The 20,837-nt window shown below is 45.8% G+C and overlaps 1 protein-coding gene across 13 annotated transcripts in view; it reads left to right on the top strand.

Annotated features, from left to right (window-relative positions):
• The window catches only part of znf536 (zinc finger protein 536), a 666,926-nt gene that overhangs the window by 459,524 nt on the left and 186,565 nt on the right, over positions 1 to 20,837 (top strand). For all 13 annotated transcript variants that reach the window (XM_038806596.1, XM_038806605.1, XM_038806604.1 and 10 more), the window contains one exon: positions 17,449 to 19,095. In XM_038806596.1, the coding sequence (XP_038662524.1) occupies positions 17,449 to 19,095 (1,647 nt within the window). The remainder of the gene's footprint in view (positions 1 to 17,448; positions 19,096 to 20,837) is intronic.

Raw genomic sequence — 20,837 nt, 5'->3', positions numbered from 1 at the left:
TTTACTTCCCGGGATCATTTCAAGGCTCGAGCGGGGACTTGGGTAGAATTTCCAAACCAACAGCCGGCAAGTGCATCTGTGAAGTCACGGATGCCTGGGCAGCTAACTATATAAACTTTGACCAAGACGAAGCCCAACAATATGCCTGGACAACAGGATTCTCCGCTATCGACGGGATGTCCCAGGTCTAGGGTGTAATGGATGGCACACATGTCACGTTGCGCGCACTGGAATGTCATGGTGTACCATTCATCAACCGGAAGGGGTTCCACTCCTTGAACGTCCAACTTGAGTGCAATCACCACATGAAGATTATGCACCTGTGCGCACACTTCCCAGGGAGTGTGTACGACAGCTACATCCTGGGGAAGTCAGAGTTACCCAGCGTCTTCAAGGGATACCTCAGGGTGACTGGTTGGCTCTTGGGGGATAAGGGGTCACTGCAGAGGACCTGGCTATTCACGCCAGAGCGGTGGCCAGAGACCGAGATGGAGACCCGATATAACATGTAGCCACCAGGGCTGTCATTGAGTGATGCATCGGACTGCTTAAAATATGGAGGAGGATGCAGCCTCGTCAGAGGGAGAGGACAAGGAAGAGCTGGACCATGAGGGGCTGGAGGGCGATCCTGGAGAGGACCCCCAGGACCAGCCAGAGAATGGAGGACAAGTGGCAGAGGTGAGGACTGGGCATGCCCGGAGGGCCAGGAAGGCCCTCATCCTTGCCTGCTACATGTAGGGCATGGCTGTCTGTCGTATCACCCAACCCCCCCCCCCCTTCCCACCCACAGTCCCACCACACCTGTGCCCCAACCCTGCCTCACCTTCCCCGCCACCCTCAAACCATTCCCCCCCCTCCCCCGCCCTCAATCATCCTGTTCCACCTTCCCAGGATATGTGTTGCATCTCTTCAGGGTAATTTGCCTGTGTCAGGATGACAGCAGGTCCATGTCGAAGGCACGTAACTCTATGCCATAGCCTGACTCCTGTCTGTCTGTTTAGTGCGCTCCCATCACCTGCGGCCATCACCTGCTCATGGTATGCCTTGGGGTGGGGGAAGGCGAGAATCAAGACCACTGTGCCCAGGGGGCTGGGGCAGGGGGTTGGAGGTCAGCCCGCATTGCAGAATAATGTGCCAGAGGCTTCACCTGTCTTGGATGCAACGTGTTTTATTATACAATTGTGACCCCAACTGCCCAAAGCCCCTTCTTCTTCACTCCTGTCAATGATCCTCTATCTGATTAGCCCTCCATGCTCTGCTGCTATATCTAGGTGTATCATCAGGATGCACATCAGCGGTGGAGGCAGCCTGCTGCATACCGCGTCCCGTGGCCTTTCATTCCCCTGGCAGGCATCCTCTGGGGTCCCTGAGGCTGGAGGGCCCTGGCCAACGTGCCGACGGCACTTGCCCTGCCATGTTACCATGTTCCAGATGCTGACTCCAAGACGCGCGGTTGTCAGGCGGGGGGAGAGTGGGGTGACTCAGGGGTGCTGGTAGCCACCGTCACCACCCTGTTGGGAGGCTCTGGGGTGGCATCTTGTGCTCCTTCCTCCTGGTCAGTGCCCTTCAGGCCCTGCAGGTCACCTGGCTGGATTGAGCTCTGGATGCCCCTTCCAGCCCTGGCAGATCCCTAATGTCTGCATCATGGTGTCGATGCCCTCTGCGATGCCCCTCTGATTTCAGACCATGCTCTGCAGTGCCTCTCCAATGTCCACCTGCATCTGGGATACGGCCCTCTGCGACCTGGACATACTCCGAACCCAGCAATGCCCAGCTTAGATTGGGATCATGCTCTGCAGTGCCGTGGAAAGGTCCTCCTGTGTCAGGACCAGATGCCCCACGACTCAGACATGCTGCCAAGGTGCTCAGCCATGGCCGTCACAGACTGAGCCACGCCTTGGACACCTCCACTCATGGCGCTGACGTTGTGCTCCGGTCCCTCCAATACAGTTGCCCCCCTAGCAGTGTTAACCTCAGTGCCACGCATTGCTGGCGCTACCTCTGCGTCCACAGACTTTGGGACTCCTCCAATCGGCTGTGGACCTGCTAGAGTGTCGCTGACATCCCCCTTTGATTCTCATGGCTACACCCTATTGACTGCAATGGCTCCAGATAAACCTGTTCTGTCGGCTCAGCTGGGTCCTGGGATCCAGCAGACCTCTGACTGCTGTCTCACCTGGACATTTCTGAGTCCACATGATGTGCATCAGCAACACTGTGGTGCTCACCAGACTGTGCTCCAGAAGCCTGTTCACTACGTTTGGCCACCAAGATGCATGTGTCTGCGCTGATGGAGGGTGGGGATGACAGCCGTGACGCGATTGTGGTGGCATCTTTGGAGCTCTCCTCTGAGGTGTTCTCATGGGAGGCAGGGGAGGCAGGGGGGAGGAGGGGGGTGGGCTCGAGAACCACCCCAGATGGATCGGCACCATCAGATGGAAATGCTGTGGGAGAATGGACATGTGGTCAGTGAGACCAAAAGATCATCATGCTGGCATGAGCAACACACATGTGACAGGTCATCTAGGTGTGGGCCGGCAGATACTCACCTCTGTGGTGCAGGCCAATCTCGACGTCGGTGACCGATCTGTTCTCGGCCACCCCCACGACCTCCAGGGCTCTGATGTCCGGCACTCCGCCGCCCGTCTGCGTGCTCTCCTATTTGTTGTGGGCCAACGTCTCCTGCAGGGACACAGAGAGGGCGTTGTGAGCCACATGCTTCACTCATCCTCGGGGGAGGGGGTGTGGGGGGGATAGGCTTGGGCATCGCTGTTGGGCATAGTTGGGCTGGGGCACGGTGTGATGCTGGGCAGAGGCAAGGGCGTGCCGGGGGGGGCAGTGGTGACAGGTGGGACTGGTGCCAGGAGGCCAGTGCCAACTCCCCCATGCAGCCCGATAGAGGTAGTTAATCTTCCGGCACTGGGTGGTGGTCCTCGTGTTCACACTGCCCGCACTGACTGCCACTGCCACTTCCTCTCAGGCAGCAATGGCTGCCCTGTGGCTGTCCCTCCGAGCCCTTTGGGGGAGCAAGGCATCTCGTCTGGATGCCACTGCATTCATTAGTCTGGTCAGGCCGGCAACTCCAAATCTTGCACCTGGCCTCCATGGTGGCACGGCTGTGTGCTGCGTGGGGATGGCTTTGCAGGATTGGTTTAAGTGCTGCTTCCCCTCATTAGCGGGGAGCTGTCGGGTACGGTCCAGGCGAATCAGCCGACGGCACAGTCATTTGCAGCGTGACGCCCGTGGGGCCTCATTAAATGGACCAATTAGCATTAAGTACCGGTGATGGTCTCGCCGGGTCAGCTGTCGAAAACACCCAACATTCCCCGCTCACTACCACACATGACATAGTAGGACTTGAGCTATGCAGACGGAGCCTGCATGAGAGCTAAGACATCCATTAGAGCGATGAAACAGCTGCGCCCCAGGGAAACATTGCTTGAGTGACAGCTCTTGCTGTCTGAGTTATTCTGTCAAGTTCCCAATGTTAATTGGCACAAGATAAAGAGGCATCAAGTGCATGCATTTTCTGTTGATGATACTTAAATCCTTTGGATAATTGACACATTTATTGAACTGTAGTAAAATCATTTCATGACTGAATGACTGTTTTTTAATTTAAAACTTTTAAAATACATTCTATTGCCTCTATCGAGTTCATTGATTCTGTACAGAGTGTACGGTGGGTGAATGGGCATGGAGAGTACGACTGGCATGGGGCATTGGTGGAGATCCATAGCTTGTTATGGGGGTATGGAAATTGCCTTTGGACATATATTTCAAAAGGTACTCTCATCTAGACTAAAGTTCACAACTCTGTGAACCATTGGCCCTTTAAAATCCAGTAGTTACAGCCTGCAAACTTAAAAAAACCCCATTTATCCATACTCTGGGCGGGATTCTCTCAGCCCAGGCCGGGCCGGAGAATCGCCGGGTCAGGCGTGAATTGCGCGATGCCGCCCCGATGCCAGTGCGCTAATTCTCCGGAGGCTGGAGCACCAGTCTACGTGGCTCCCCCCCCCCCCCCCCGGCGATTCTCCTCCCAGTATTGGCCGAGCGGCCGCGAACAAATCCAAGTCCCGCCGGTGCCGTCCACGTGTGCTGTTACCCGGCGGGACCTCGGCGTGCATACATCCGGGGGTGGTCTAGTTGAGGGGGAAGGGGCCCGACCCCAGGGGGCCTCCGCTGTAGCCTGGCCCGCGATCGGGGCCTACCGATCGTTGGGCCGGCCTCTCGGGCTGGGGGCCTCTTTTGCTCCGCGCCGACCCCATGCTATGTTGTGTCGGGGCCGGCGCGGCAATCAAAGCCACTGCGCATTGCACGCATTGGCACCGATCCCAGTGCGCATGCGGAGACCCGCGGCGCCCATCTGATGCCCACATTGGCAGCTGGAGCGGCGTGGGTCACTCTAGTACCGTGATGGCCCCCTGTCCGGGTCAGAATCGCTGCTCCTGAGGGCATGTTGATGCCGTTGTGAAATGCGACGGCGTTTACGACGGCGTCAACACAGCCTCAGGATCAGAGAATCCCGCCCTCTGTACTTCCTGTATGTTAATAAATTCTTGGGTTGGATTCTCCAGTTCCCCAGCCACCTGTCTCTTGATGGTGCGCCGTTCGCTGGCGCCAGGATTCTATCTCCCCGCCACATGCCAATGGGATTTCCCATTCAAACCACCCCATGCTGCTGCAATACCCATGGGCACGGGTACGCTGCCGGCGGAAAAGTGAATCGCAATGGTCGTAGAATTCCGGCCCATCACCAACTTCAGAAGCCCTTATTATCTTGTGTATTAACCTTTGGTGTGGTACTTTATTGAAAGCTTTTTGCAGATCCTAAGTATACTAACCTTACAATTGGACCAGCTATCTCATTCACAGTCCCGGCAGCCCAATAATGCCCCAATAAGAAAACCAATTTTCTGTGAATCAAGGGTAAAGGGGGATTAACGTTCATGGAACACGGTAGATGCCAAGAACCTTGCTCTGTTGCTTGAGCAGCAAATGGCATTTATGGTTAACACAATTACAGAATATCCCCTCATAGACTTTTTACTCAGCAGAGCCAGGAAACTGACATTTTAATCAACTGAATCCTTAAGACCTAATTGAGGTTTCTTGTTGAACTATCTATGCTGGCAATCTGTTCTGCATACTTAGCTTTTTTTTTTGCAAACATAAATGTCCCACCTACATTTTCTATTTTCTTTTATTGCCTTTGATTTGTAAACATGATGCCTTGCATTTAAATTTCAGTACATAACAGAAATGCTTCAATTAACTCAATTTCTCCAAGCCTTTCATATTTTTTATCAATCTTTCCTCAAACATCATTCCAGTAAGGGCTGGGGTAACCTTTCACTACACAGCCTTCCAATAATTGGCTATCCTTTCAGAAGTAGAGACCAAAACTGTACTCAGGGTTAGGGGATGGGAATATCTGTTGCCTGGCGCCGAAGTCGGGAACAGCAATTGGGCGGAGAATGACTCCCGACGCTGAAATCGGGGCAAGCGCCAGTTTGATGCCAGGTTGCGATACTCCCCTCAAAATCGGCGTCATCAAGACGTGCGGTGTGCGCAGTCGCAACCACGTTTGTATATCATTATCGGGCCCACCCACAATACTCCGCCTCCAATGGGCCACGTTCCTGACGGCGCAGGTCACGTGTGGCCTGAACAGCCGTGAGCCTGCTGTGGCGGCTGCGGAGAGAAAGAGAGGGCATATGGATAGTGTCCAGCACCACCATACTTTGCCAACAGCTGGCTGGGGAGCTTCCACCCGGGCTGGGGGGAGTTTATTGGGGAGTGGTTGGGGTGGACGGGTATGCGGTCCAGCACAGCCGGCGCCATCTTTTCGGGCGCGATTGGTGCGAGTGTAGGGGTTGTAAGCTTATGTGCGACTGCAGGTTGTCAGCCCTGCGCATATCCAGCACGGACCCGGCGATTCTCCCACCGTTTTATGTGCATTCCACGGTGTTTCATGCGGCGCCGGTAGCAGAATCGGTGCTAATGTGATGCTGATTTTTCCGCCGTGGAACACCACGGACTCTCCATTGGCGTCAGCACTTAGACGCAGGAACGGAGATTCCAGCCCAGGGTTCCTCCAAAGCCAAGTACAATTTTAGAATGATCTCTTTGTATTTATACATTACATCCCTTGCTATGTTCTGTCTTTCTTTTAAACCAGCCAAGGAACATTGTGGTGATGACATTAAAGACCTGAAACCCCCAGATCTGTCTCCTGCTTTGATTCCTCAAGTACATTCCCCTTCAGCACAAGCACATCAACTTTCTTTTTATTAACATTACATTTCCCGTATTACATTTCACTGCTCACTGATCAATTGAAATTCTAGGCATTGACATATTAATATATCTTTTGCCATTGCCCCTAATTTAGCACTGTAATGGGCACCTTTAGTTACAATTCCAATGATCATTGTACAAACTGACAGAGGAACAAGCAGTTGTGGACTTATGATTTAAGAAATAAATCTGGGCAGCTGAAGGGGCATCCATCGGAGAGCAGTTTTGTGGTAGTGATCACAATTCAATTAAATTTAAAATCATTGAGGAAAGGCCAAAAATGGACTGGAAAATAGTTGCATGAATGGAAATCAGAGCCAGAGTAGTGAGAGGCATTCAAGAGGGAGCTAATGAGTATTCAGTCAAATATGTTCCCACAAAGGAAACGGTGGAACTCTGAAACTAGATCCATTGAATATCAAGGGGAGGATGAAGGGTCGCATAAGGCAGAATACAGCATCTTATGACACATACAAAGATTTGAATTTTGGCTACCGGATCCAGAGTGCAGAGTCAGGACAATTCAGATTTTCATTCCACAAGAGACTAGTTTTATGGGAACCATGGTGTGTGACCCCGGAAATAGTGAAGAAGCTGCTAGGTGCAGAGGTGGACTGGGTGGAAGGTCTGCTTTGGTGAATGGCACGTATATCAAAGCAATGGAAAAAAACAAAAAAAGCCCTCCCTCCTCACACTCCCTCACCCTCACTCACATTCAAACTGTCAGTAAAATGGAGAACTGACAGTCATCCCACTGTGATAATGAAAGGTTGTAAAATTATTCATGCAGTGCTGATCCTGTAATTATAACCATCAGGCTTATATCAGTGAAATAACAAGGATTGATTTTTTTTTAATACGGCAGTTATTTTTACAAACATATAAGGAACAGGAGTTTTAAATGCCTTGATAACTTGACAGCTCCCTTGACAACTCCATTGACAGTTCACTTTCACTGCTTGTTTGGAAGTTCCCTTTGACAGCTCCATTGGACAACTGTTGAAAATTCCTTTTAACAGCCTTCTTGACCATTTCAATGAACTAGACAGTTCCAATGAGCTCATGCACTTTTTATGCAAATGTCAACTTTCATCAATCTCAAAGGGCACCTGATCTCTCCAAGGGGGCACAGGGACCATATACAAAAGGGTATCCTACCTCTCCAAAGAACTCCTGCTTCCGATCCTCCCATCAAGTCTTCTGTTTAAACAGTGAGGCCTAGTTCTAGATTCTTCCACAAGAGGAAACATCCTTTTCACATCCACCTTGCCAAGACCCCTCAGGATTTTATAGGCTTCAATCAAGTAGCCTTTTACTCTTCTGAACTCCAGTAAATACAAGACCAACCTGTCCAACCTTTCCTCATAAGACAACCCGCACATACCAGATATTAGTTTAACCATAACTCTGGAGAACTGCTAATATTGTTCTGATTTTTAAAATGGGAGGTAGGGATGGACTAACGGTGTGATTTTTCCCAAAAGGAAACCAAGTCCCCTCACCTGGCGGTAGTAGGATGCCAACCTGGACCCGTCCCATGGAATGGTGACGGTGGCCATCAGCTCCTGCGAATTCCACCCCTCTGACGAAGTTGTGTCTCACAGACAGCACATGGGACTGGGCTGTGCATGTGGCACCAACAAGTGAGTCGGGGACCTTCAGCCCTAGAGCCCCAGAGGACGCCTCCCAGGTCATCGAAGGCCACCACAATCCAGGGTTTGGCATGGTGGTGCCGCCTGCGGTTGGCCCGCCCCAGTGCCTTCCCCCACCCTCCCATGGTGGCCCACCCCTGCGCAGGTTCCCCCATCCCCAGCCAAGCACTGGGCAGCAAGCCCAGCGCCCCCAGGCTCTTTGCCTGTGAGAAAAGATGGCTACTCACTTTGGCTCCCCTTCCGCCAGGTTCACCCTTTTCAAAAGGAATATTAATCAATGCCAGCATGACCACTTGCCAGGGAGGCTGATGATTGACGGGAGGCCGATGGGTATGGAATGGCTCCAGGACACAGGTTTGATTCCCAGCTTGGGTCACTATCTGTGCTGGGTCTGAATGTTCTCCCCGTGTCTGCGTGAGTTTCCTCCGGGTGCTCCAGTTTCTTCCCATAAGTCCCAAAAGATGTGCTGTTAGGTGAATTGGTGAATTCTCCCTCTGTGTACCCAAACAGGCACCGGAGTGTGGTGAGTAGGGGCTTTTCACAGTAACTTCATTGCAGTGTTAATGTAAGCCTACTTGTGGCACTAATAAAGATTAGTATTATTATGGAAATAGGGCTCAAGTGGTGATAATTGGCTTCTTGCCAGACTACGGCAAAATCCCAATTTTGCCTGGGGAGTGGGTTGGTTGCATCGCAAACTGTTTGGCACCTGGTGCAGTTCTTATTTTCCTTATTTTCTGCCTCTCCTGCTATTCATAGCCTCGTTTCACTTGGGCAAGAGCACAACAAGGCTGGAGAATTGGGTCCTGAAGCTTTGTTTCTAGTGGAGTTCAATGGGGCTCCATAGTAGGTCACTTGGTTTTAGTTGCATGTACCATGATTTAACTTGAATTTTGAAAATTATACCGAAATTGGTCAAGTGGCTGATAGTGAGGAAGCAAGCTGCAGACTGCATGAAGACATCAATGAAGCTGAACAAGTGAACAGAATAGTCGCAAATGGAATTCAGTCTGGAGAAGTGTGAAAAGGTGCATTTAGAATGGGCAAACAAAGCAAAACAATACACAAGAATGAGTAGGACACTGAGAAGCATAGAGAAATAGGGGGGTGCGGGGTTGGGGGGGGGGGGGTTGGGGGGGGGGCTTGGAGTGCATATCCACCACTCCCAAGAAGTTGTCAGGACAGGTATATAAAATGGTTAAGAAGGGATATTTTCCTTTATTGGGTGTGGCCTTCAGCATAAGAGCAGAGATGTTAAGCTAGAACTGTATAACACACTAGTTATACCACAACTAAGTACTGTGTACAGTTCTGGTCACTGCATTACAGGGAGGATGTGATTGTACCAAAGAGGATTCAGAGAAGGGTGAAATGTTCCCATAATTTGTCAGAGGGCGTGGTTCAGCGGATTCAAGTTAAAGTGCGCTGAACGGTGCGTTTAGAGCACAAATGAGAGAAAATTGGTACAAGACACGAAGGGGACAAAAGGAACCAGCAAAATCAGAGTTTGGTTATTGACCATGTGCAGCTCAATTGAATTTCTCCCTTGGCGATTTATACCCAATTTGTTATGTTTTCCCTCAGTAAGACCTATATACATTGACTTTTAATTTTCTAAAGCCCCATTTTAAAACCCTGTTCATCCATAGAGTTTCTATGTGTGCTGCACACTGCTGTATGGACACTTTTGTTTAACAATTTTCAATAATACTCCTCTGGGACTGGCAGAGAGGCAGTATATTTGCATCAGGGAGGGCCAATTATACCAGTTATCTCTGCCCATGAGATATAGTATCCCAGTGCGTTGAAGGGTTCAATTCAGCATACTGGCAAAGGACTGGCAAAACTTGAGCTCAAATAATAGGCTGCACCTGGGACCTAAACTTGTGGCCATCTGGTCAGGAGGCAGGTGTTCTGGTGCCAGTGTTACAGCCCATCCAACTTACCGCCATAGCTTCCTGTATAGTGTCACGACAGAATTTATATTCAGATTAATAGCTTATAGCAAATCTGGCAAAAAGGAATTAACTGAATTTAAATTCCCAAAAAGTTAAAGAGGTAATGTTACCATATTAATTTTCCAGCAAAGATTTAGTAGGAAGATGTCCATTAGTGAAATTAGCTACAGTTTCTGGCTAGCTAACAATGTGAAGTATACAGTAGGGCACGGCTAATGAATACCGCAGTGGGTGATATTTCATTATACAAATTAATGCTCACATTTTAATGGGAAAGTCACAAAATGAATCTAGGCTTCAATGACAGCAATTAGAAACACAGATTGTCCCCTTCTAGACAAGGCACTGTTTAGCAATAAGCAGCTGTGCAATAGTCTTCATATTTACAGCATATAGGCTTAGGGGAATCATGTGGACAATTTATATTAATGCACTGTAGCTTTCCTGTGAAGAATATTTATTTCAGCCTTTCTAAGTGAATAAAGCTCAACATTTTAAAGTATTAGTGCTTTATTATCAGATGATATGTAATGCATACACATTAATATAAAATTATAACAAAGGAATTTGTAGCTTATTAAAATATTTTAAATCAAAAATCACACATCATGGTTCGAAGATAAAGGTTAGTCTGTTGCCTATAAAATCAATCCATTTATCACAAGTGAGTAACTCTGGTAATGGGCAATCTGTGTTGAAAAACATTTTATAAAGCGCTGAGACTAATTTGAAAATTTTGATCAGATAGAAATCATTTACCTGATGTCTGGAAACAGCATGACATATATCAAGGATAACATTTTAAATAAACAGGATAAACCATAACACTTTTCAATTTTTCCTGTATGGAAGCCCATGCTTCATTATGATTTTGAAATGAGGTCATTTAGTCCGATTGGGTGACCTTTGACCTCTTCAAAATATTTCTCACTGTACTGTATCATGTGCCATCTTGAATAATACAGGTTTAAATATGATAGTTCGACAGTGTACCTGGTACAAATAAAATGAAATAGTTAACCAGGCATTAACTATTTCAGAGGTTATAATATTCATCTTCGTTCCAAAAGACAGTTTAAAGATTTTGATCAAAAATGTTTTCAAATTGCCACTTTTTAAAACTTTGAATTTTATCTTTATCATTCAACCTTTAATAATTCCTACCTTAATTTTGCAGGTACTTAAAGATATAGAATTATTCAGAAAAAGCAGAACTCATTTTTGCACCATTACCTGCAGGATGATTAATAACCAGTGGACACCTCACACATGTATGCAGATATTAATCCAAGGTTGCATAATGGAAAATTGAGAGCCACCCATTGAATAAGTTATTCACTGCCCTCTTTGTTCATCATGAATAAAGCATTCTTGTGTATGCTTCATTCATTACTAATAAAACAGGCATTTAAGAAAAAATGATAACCAGGACAAGGTCATATAGCTGGACTTATGGAAGATATGAGCCTGTATCTGGCATGCTGTGAATGTCAGTTATTGTATTTAGTGCAGTCACCCTGCACAGATGCAGACTATGTTGTTTAACTTGAGTCTGATTAACTTGTATTTTAGATTATGTCAACCTAGGATGAGCAGGCACTCAACGCAAACATCAGAATGTAGCAACGTTAATTGAAAGCCTCATTGGTGGGAAAGTGGGTGACAAATTAATGTTGGGATATAAATACAGTGCTTTTCATAATAAGGACCAACCTGGCTTGCAGACACTTCATTCAGCACAGAGGTTGGATTCCATACGCTGGACAAAATATAGGCTAATGTCCTGATTGGGTGCAGCCTTCAGTTTATGCTCAATCAAAATCAGATACTGGCCCTATTCCACCAGATTTAGGTTGGCCATTCTAGCAGTGATCTCATCGTTTTGAACCGAGCCTTCATTACATCATGAAAACAACTGTAAAAGTATGAATTTTGGACATATTCCCAGTTTTCTGTCAATGAATGGTCAGAGTTTTGCTCAATAAGAGCACTACTTCAGCTATTTCGGCTATGTTTACCCCTATGTTACCAGACACATTTTTACAAGATTTTTTGCTGAAGTAATATTCAGCAAATGCCAGCATTCCTCCACTACCTAAACCCAAGTAACAGTTCATCATGTGTAACCACAATAGTGAGAGTTGATGGACATTCAACTATTGGGTCTTGAGCCTGATCTCATTCAATGCCTGCATGAATGCACTTTACTGTTGAACACATTGGAAAGCAAATCTACCTTTCCGGTCAAGGCAGAGTAAACCTGAGACCAATTGTAGCTTCCCTAGTGCTCCTCCAGATGAAATTGGTAAAGTGTGCGCAGGCTTGGCTTCAAACCTGTGACCTTTCTACTCTGTATAGCTCAGTGCCCTCCACCCCATTCAGACAACAGGTAAAATGAAGACTGGGCATTAGATCCGTATGAAATGAAATGAAAATCGCTTATTGTCACGAGTAGGCTTCAACAAAGTTACTGTGAAAAGCCCCTAGTCGCCACATTCCGGCGCCAGTCCGGGGAGGCTGGTACGGGAATCGAACCGTGCTGCTGGCCTGCTTGATCTGCTTTAAAAGCCAGCGATTTAGCTGAGTGAGCTAAACCAGCCCCTGTTGTAAATACATGTAAATACATTGCAACCAATTTAGGTGCTGGAATTGATTGACCTGACTGTACCCAAAAAGCAGTTCCAGACCCGATTTACATGTGAACTGGAAGCTCCAGATACATTATGGGCACCCCCAGTCAGCTCAGCAGGGAAGAGGATTTCAATTTCCTGATAAGTCTGGAGAAGCAATCAGGTCAGTATTGGCGATTAGGAAAGGGGAAAGCAATTGAGGGAGAGTGAGGGTGGGGAGGGAAAGGAACTGTGCAGCTTGTCTGCTGAAACCTTCATCCATAACTTTGTTACCTCTGGACTTGACTATTCCAGTACATTCGTGGATCTCCATCACATTCTCTCCTCTGTAAACTTGAGGTTAGTCAAAATTCTTTTGCCCGTTATTATGATCCAAATTTTTGGTAAGATCCGGTTAAGTATCAATAACATCTTGTTTGAAGCAGACAATGTATGAGATTTATGTGCTAGGGTGCCACCCTGCTGGGAGGCCAACCGCCCGGGGGCCTCGATCCCCTCGGAGACCAGTTCTGCCTGGTTCCCGTTTGTAGGGACCAGTGCAGAACGGAGCTAGCCTAGAGCCTCTGAGGCAAAGAGTTAGATTCCAATGCCTCAAATAGATCAGGTGAGCTGCATATTAGAGTGAGACTAGCTACTCACTCTATGCAGATTTGCCAAATACTGATGGACGGGTTCCAGATCCCATTAGATCCTGCGAAGCGTGGTGAGCCGCATAGATCCTGGGAGAGGTCTACCCCAGCATCTACCGGCTACATCGCACCTCCGTTCGCCTGACAGGGGCTACGACGCAGCCGGTAGATCATGCCCTCTCTCTATATCTTGAATGATGCCAGTCTTAGCCTTTGAAAATCTCAACTTAGAATTCTCTCTAAATGTTGCTCCAACCCAGATGGCATCAAAGATGGCTCAATTTTCAGGGTTTCAGCCTCGTCAATTGAAATTCTGTTACCCTGGATTTCTGAATCTATACTCAAACACCAACTCACAAACACAACTTCAGCTCTTTGGCCGCACTGAGCAGAACACTATTGCTCCAAAGGGGATCTTTGCCCCAGTAACCTGCCGCATGGAGTCACCAACATTCTGCTGCCCACTTCGATGCTAGGGCTTCTACTGAGCTCTCTGTGATTGTCTGCGCTTCTCCTGAGCTTTCATTGACTGTCAGGGTTTCTCCTGAGCTATCTGTGAATGTCAGGGCTTCTCCTGAGCTTTCACTGAGTATAGGGCTTTCCCCGAGCCCGCTTCGCTGAAAGTCTGTGAAGTGAATCCCCTTTTCTTGCTTGGAGCTTCTTTCTATGCTCCTCTGTTTTTAACTTAATTTGTACCTCTTCCTGTCCCTTTCTCCTTTGTGGGATCCTTCTTTAAGGACCTCTCTCTAGTCCGTTTGGGGCTTCTCCCTCTCTCTGCCAGGGACTCTACTTTGCACTGGTGCTCTGTTCCAGGTCACATCATCTGGGGTCTTCCTTTCCTTTTTGTGTCGGGGCTCCTGGCCTATTTTTGGCTCAAAGAACTTAAAATGCAGAATTGCACATGCGCAGCCTGTTCCTAGTCCCGGCATAAGCAGAAACATTGAGGTTTGTCAGGATTTGGAATTCCCAAATTCTACTCACGATGTAAAGGTGAGTTGACTTTAATAACACCTTTTTCCCTTGGAAGAAAGAAAGCTTCACCATAGTGAAGGTTATCTCCACCAAGATCAAATCTGCTTTCATTTATTTCTGGCCGAATGAGCAACCCCGATTTTAATTGCTCCACCTTAATTAATCCATGCCTTCCACTACCTATGATGTGGAGATGCCGGCGTTGGACTGGGGGTGAGCACAGTAACAAGTCTTACAACACCAGGTTAAAGTCCAACAGGTTTGTTTCAAACACGAGCTTTCGGGGCATTGCTCCTTCCTCGGGTGAATGGAGAGGACTGTTCCAGACACATAGACAAAGTCAGAGATGCCAGACAATGCTTAGAATGCGAGCATTAGCAGGTGATTAAGTCGTTACAGATGCAGAGATGGGGGTAACCCCAGGTTAAAGAGGTGTGAATTGTCTCAAGCCAGGACAGTTGGTAGGATTTTGCAAGCCCAGGCCAGATGGTGGGGGATGAATGTAATGCGACATGAATCCCTGGTCCCGGTTGAGGCCGCACTCATGTGTGCGGAACTTGGCTATAAGTTTCTGCTCGACGATTCTACATTGTCGCACGTCCTGAAGGCCGCCTTGGAGAACGCTTACCCGGAGATCAGAGGCTGAATGCCCTTGACTGCTGAAGTGTTCCCCAACTGGAAGGGAACATTTCTGCCTGGTGATTGTCGCGCGATGTCCGTTCATTCGTTGTCGCAGCGTCTGCATGGTCTCGCCAATGTACCACGCTTCGGGACATCCTTTCCTGCAGCGTATGAGGTCGACAACGTTGGCCGAGTCGCAGGAGTATGTACCGCGTACCTGATGGGTGGTGTTCTCACGTGTAATGGTGTTATCCATTTTGATGATCTGGCATGTCTTGCAGAGATTGCCATGGCAGGGTTGTGTGGTGTCATGGTCGCTGTTCTGAAGGCTGGGTAGTTTGCTGCAAACAATGGTTTGTTTGAGGTTGCGCGGTTGTTTGAAGGCAAGTAGTGGGGGTGTGGGGATGACCTTGGCAAGATGTTCATCTTCATCTATGACGTGTTGAAGGCTGTGAAGAATATGTCGTAGTTTCTCCGTTCCAGGGAAGTACTGGACGATGAAGAGTACTCTGTCGGTTGTGTTCTATGTTTGTCTTCTGAGGAGGTTTGTGCGGTTTTTTGCTGTGGCGCGTTGGAACTGTCGATCGATGAGTCGAGCGCCTTATCCCGTTCGTACGAGGGCATCTTTCAGCGTCTGTAGATGTCTGTTACGCTCCTCCTCATCTGAGCAGATCGTGTGTATACGGAGGGCTTGTCCATAGGGCCTATTCCACTACCTAGGCCTTAAGCTCTGTAATTCCCTCTCTGAATCTCTTTGTTGCTCAGCCTCTCTTTCTTCTATTCAGATCCTCTCTAAAACCTATCTCTTTGACCAAGCTTTTAGCCTTCTTCCCTAATAGTTTATTGTGGTTCTGTGTCAAATTCTGCTTCATAATTCTCCTGTAAATGAGGTTCTTGACGACATTATAGACACTGTATAAATATACTTTTGTGTGTATTGTTGTTGTTGAACTAGTAGTGAAGCATTGGCTCCACATTCAGTAAGTAGTTTTATTTTTTGGGTGGGAGCCTCCAGTGGTCTCTTGAAGGTCTAGCAAATGTACACCACATTTCTCGTGCCAGGTTTTTTCACGGCAATCCAATTTTGCAGACATTAGTTCTCCTAGATGCGTATGCAAACATCCAAACACCTGTTTCAGCTGCAGGTCCTGGATCTCTCTTTATTTACCTTTACCAATAATGCATAGATCATAGATCATAGATCATAGAATTTACAGTGCAGAAGGAGGCCATTCGGCCCATCGAGTCTGCACCGGCTCTTGGAAAGAGCACCCTACCCAAGGTCAACACCTCCACCCTATCCCCATAATCCAGTATCCCCACCCAACACTAAGGGCAATTTTGGACACTAAGGGCAATTTATCATGGCCAATCCACCTAACCGGCACATTTTTGGACTGTGGGAGGAAAAGGGAGCACCCGGAGGAAACCCACGCACACACGGGGAGGATGTGCAGACTCCGCACAGACAGTGCATGTACATGATCCACCTATCATATAAAGGCGGTGCATCAAGTTTCTAAACAAAACGCTTAATGGCTTGATCTGTCAGCCTTAAATAGCAAGGTATAACTATCAAAAATATAATAACGTCTTTGTGCATCATTGGAACAATTCTGACCAACTTTATATGTTTTACATATGAAACACTTTCTCAAATTAATTTATGTAAAAAGTCTAATGCTTATGCTTAAACAATTGAGTTATATTGTAGTTTAATTAGCTAAGGAAGAGCATGGAGTTCCGAGTATTTCCTATTGAGCTCACTCAATCTGGGGGCAGCGTTCTTATACCTCCACTGTTCAGATTAGAGAATATGAAAAGATGTTCAATTAGAGACTACTCAACCCACTTTGCTTTGTTTCTGATTATAGGAGATTAGAACGAGAACAGAAACTCATTGACAGAGTTGATTAGGGTGTAATGGATGGAATGCGATGATTTTATTCCACATCCTCTTCATCCATAATATTCAATTTTAAAGAATAATCTAATGTGTGGAGAAAAAAAAGTTTTTCTGAAAAATCTAGTAATATGAGCAGGTACAAAATGACCATTATCATAATAATTGAGTGAAATCTATATTCCTTCAAAACATAGAGATTATGGAAATATATGCATAAACCAGATGATTTATGAGGTGACTATTATCTTAAAACCCCCTGTTACATGAACACAGCATAATACTGCTTTTATGTATTCTCTTTTAAACATTTTCCAAACCAGTGCAAACGTAAATCTGTATATTTGACTGAAAATGGATACAAATGTGCACAAATCATTCTTGCATGTTTAAAAAATGTTTTATTTACACTATTCATTGAATGTACTTTGAACTACAGAAGTAGTTTTTGAACCCGTGTTATTTTCTGAAAATTGTTAAATTAATTCTTGAATGGTGTTTCACAAATAATGATAAATTACTTGTGCAGTGTGTCATTTGCTAATTATATCCATGATTTACTACATTGTAAGTCTTAAATCATTCATTTCAATATTTCATAAAATGCTATAAAGTTTAAGGCTTTGAAATTATTTGATATCTTCAAACTCCTTTATGCTTTTCTAACCATGCTCTCTCTTCTGTCCCACCAAAGAAGTCAGTTTCTTGTTCTTGATCCAAATAGCGATGGAACATTTGTTGTTGAAAACAAAAGCTTACTATTTTCTTTCAATTATTCAGGGGAAAAGCCGTATAAGTGTCCTCACTGTGACTATGCCGGAACCCAATCAGCATCCCTGAAATATCACCTGGAACGCCATCATCGGGAGCGGCAGAATGGAACTAGTCCTTTGCTGGGGCAGCCTCACACACAAGAGCATTCCGAAGAGGCAGCAAATAAAAACCAGGTGTTTATGAGACCAGAAATACTGAGGGGAGGAACGAAAAGCATGCCCGGAGCTGACCTCAGGAGTGGCATGGTGCCTCAGCAGTGGCCTGTGGGAGTGATTTCGGCTGCAGAATGCCATGGACTCGGAGCTGGTGTCACACCAGAGCATCAATCTGAAAATCTGAAAACTATTTCTGAGGTATGTAGTGAAGAGACTCCAAGTCTTTCTGATCTGAGCAGAGCTTTCCAGAGCCTGGCTGGAAACGGAGTCAATTTCCAAGGGTCTTTGCAAGCCTTCATTGACACTTTTGGACTGAGATCTTTGGAGAAAGAAAAGGAAATGATGGAAAGAGTCTATAGTGAAACCACAAGTGTAAAACAGTCCAACTCAAAACCAACACTTGAGAAACACACAAAGAATGCAGGCTCTGAAGATTGTGAAGGGAGGGCTGAAGGTCAGCCATCTGAAGAAAAGGCAGTTGTCAAATCTAGATCAACTGCAGAAAAGTCCCAATATGAACCATTGGATTTGTCTGTGAGACCCCCGTCACATGATTCTGCCTCAATTCCCGGTGCAACCGTTACCATTCAGGATAACACTACTTGGCATGGGTGCCTATTCTGTTCTTTCACAACTTCTTCAATGGAACTAATGGTTCTTCACCTTCAAGCAAATCACCTGGGAAAATCAAAACGAAAAGAAAGTATTTTAGGATTCGCTGGTAATGGAAATGATCTTCAAGGGGAGCCTTCATCTTTTGCAAAAAAAACCTGTTTGCCAGTGTCTCCTGTTGCTACAAAGAAAGATGTGATTACCACAAAACCACTTGACAAGGCTGACTCTTCCACAGATAAGATACTACAACAAGGCCAATCTAGTGATTCCTTGGGAGATCACAACACGCCTTTTGTTAATCCCATGGACTCTAGTCTGAGCTCTTTAGTGACAGACTTTTACAAACAATTCAACAAATATTCAGATGTCGGTGGTCCAGGAACACCTATTTTGAGTGCAACTCTTGAATCTGAATTGAAATGTCCACCTGAAAATACGTTGAACCTTGTTTCATCAGGAGCTACAAGAATGAGTCCTTTGGGTGAAGTGGGCAATCAACCATGCAGTGATGAAACAGGGTCTGTAAATGATCAAGATGTAGATGATCAAGATGCATTAGTGGACGTAAACCAACCATTAACCTCTGATGAAGAAAGTTCCGATGAGGAAGATCCAATTCAAAGTGCAGCTCTTTCACAAGGATCAGAGAGTCTTCTGAGCTCCATGGGTAAACCTCAAGGTGGACCTTGGCACAATTTAAATCTTCTGCCATCTCACGATATTCCACCAGGACTGGTCAACCAGGAGCATGTTCATGACCACCAGCTTCTGGACCAGCAGATGAACATGCTCTCTGTTCTGAGAGCTTACAGCACAGACAACATGGCAGCATTCAATGGTAGTTCAATCAGCAGCAGCAGCACTAAGAGATCAGACTTATCAGGTGGGTGTCAAATAAATCCAACTTTTAAGATGCAATGAACATGCAGGCCAACTAAATCCCTTTCCGAGGCATGGCTTTAAGGAATCTCAGCATAAACACACAATATTGTTGTTGCACTGTGTATTTTTCTAGCCTCGACTCATCACTTTTCTCAAGTTTTCATATCCAATTGAAGCCATTTGCATTCAGATCAATGATTATGGATATTCACAGCAGAAATGTAATTGCTTAAGAGGTCTTGTTAATTTCAGAAGAAAATGGTGAAAACTTGATAATTGTGAGATTTGTCCACTGGTTTTACTTTCTACTAAGCAACTAGATAACTGCCTTGGAGTTTAGTTATGGACTCTGTAGCCTTTCAGTTGGTCTTTAGCTGTGCCACCGGTTTCATCAGAACAGACTTGCTGCTGGTAAATGCTGTACCTATAGCAGCACTCGTCCAACATTACTAGCAACCTGTACAATCCAATTAAATATCTGTAAACCACTGAATGCAATTCTATTTGTGTAATGTACAAAGTCTACAGACCTAGAAGAGAACTTGCAACAAATGGAAGAATATTTGTACAGTAAATGTTATAGAGTTTTCTTTCTCATGATTTATGTATACACTGGAGATCAAAATGTTTTTCAGACTGGTATCCATTTCTTGGGTGCTTCTTACATACTGTAAAACTCATAATTTTCAGGAAGGAAGTGTTCACTTTGCTACGGTAAAGGTATTTATTGTTTCTATTTAATTCATTCATGGGTTGCGGGAATCACTGCCAATTTTTTTGCCCATTCCTAATTACCCTGGATGAGGTGCTAATGAACCACTGATTTGACCCACTGCAGTCTGTGTGGTGAAGGGATTATTGGAGTAAACTAGGGAGTTCCAGCAATTTTGGCACATTGACGATGAAGAATCAATATTAAATATTTCTAAGTCAGGGTGGTGTGTGTGTTGGAGAGTAACTTGAAGGTCCTGGTGTTCCCATGCACTTGCTGTCCTTATTCTTCCAAGGAGGTCGAGGTCATGGGTTTCGGAGGTACTGTTGAAGATATTTTGAATTGCTTGGATCTTCCTTACATAACAACAGTCATCGCATTTCAATGTAATTCATTGCATGTGAAGCACTTTGAGATGTGTGATAAACACAACTCGAATGCAAGTCTTTCTTATTTCTTACCTTCATTATTATACTTTTGTTGTATACACACGTACTTTGACTGCAGTTTTGGGCATAGATTTAATTATGTCTAAATAATTAGCCAATGGCCAAAGTGCATCCTACATTTTGGATAGTAGAGTTCCGTTGAGATTATCTTAACTGATGGATGAAGTGGTGGTGATTTCATGCAGTTGACCACTGGAAAGGAGATGGCACCATCCAATCAGCCCAATTGTTCCTTAAGCAAACTGCAAAAATGCTTTATTTTTTTCTGCTGGAAAGTGTAATTGAATTATAACAATGAGCTTGACATGCACTGGCCTACTAAACTCAAAAAGGCAGAAAAATTGATTCTTGTCCTTGTGTTTCAGCTGTCCAGCAAATACTAAGTTTGTAAAGCCAGGTCCATATACACAATCATTGTTGCTCAAAAGAGTTACCCTGCAAAAAACAAAGTAGGATTAATATAGTGAGTCCTGCATCTTTTTTTTCGTGCACTATTTAGATTTTTACCAATACCAACTCATACCCAAAACCTGTTTTTATTTTTTAAAGTCACAAAATGTAGCAATATTTATTTTATAGTAT

Source organism: Scyliorhinus canicula, chromosome 9, assembly GCF_902713615.1.
Source record: "Scyliorhinus canicula chromosome 9, sScyCan1.1, whole genome shotgun sequence".
In the NCBI taxonomy this organism is placed as follows: Eukaryota; Metazoa; Chordata; class Chondrichthyes; order Carcharhiniformes; family Scyliorhinidae; genus Scyliorhinus; species Scyliorhinus canicula.
The sequence above is the reverse complement of the archived record's forward strand: the minus strand, read 5'-3'. Positions and strand labels throughout refer to the sequence as shown.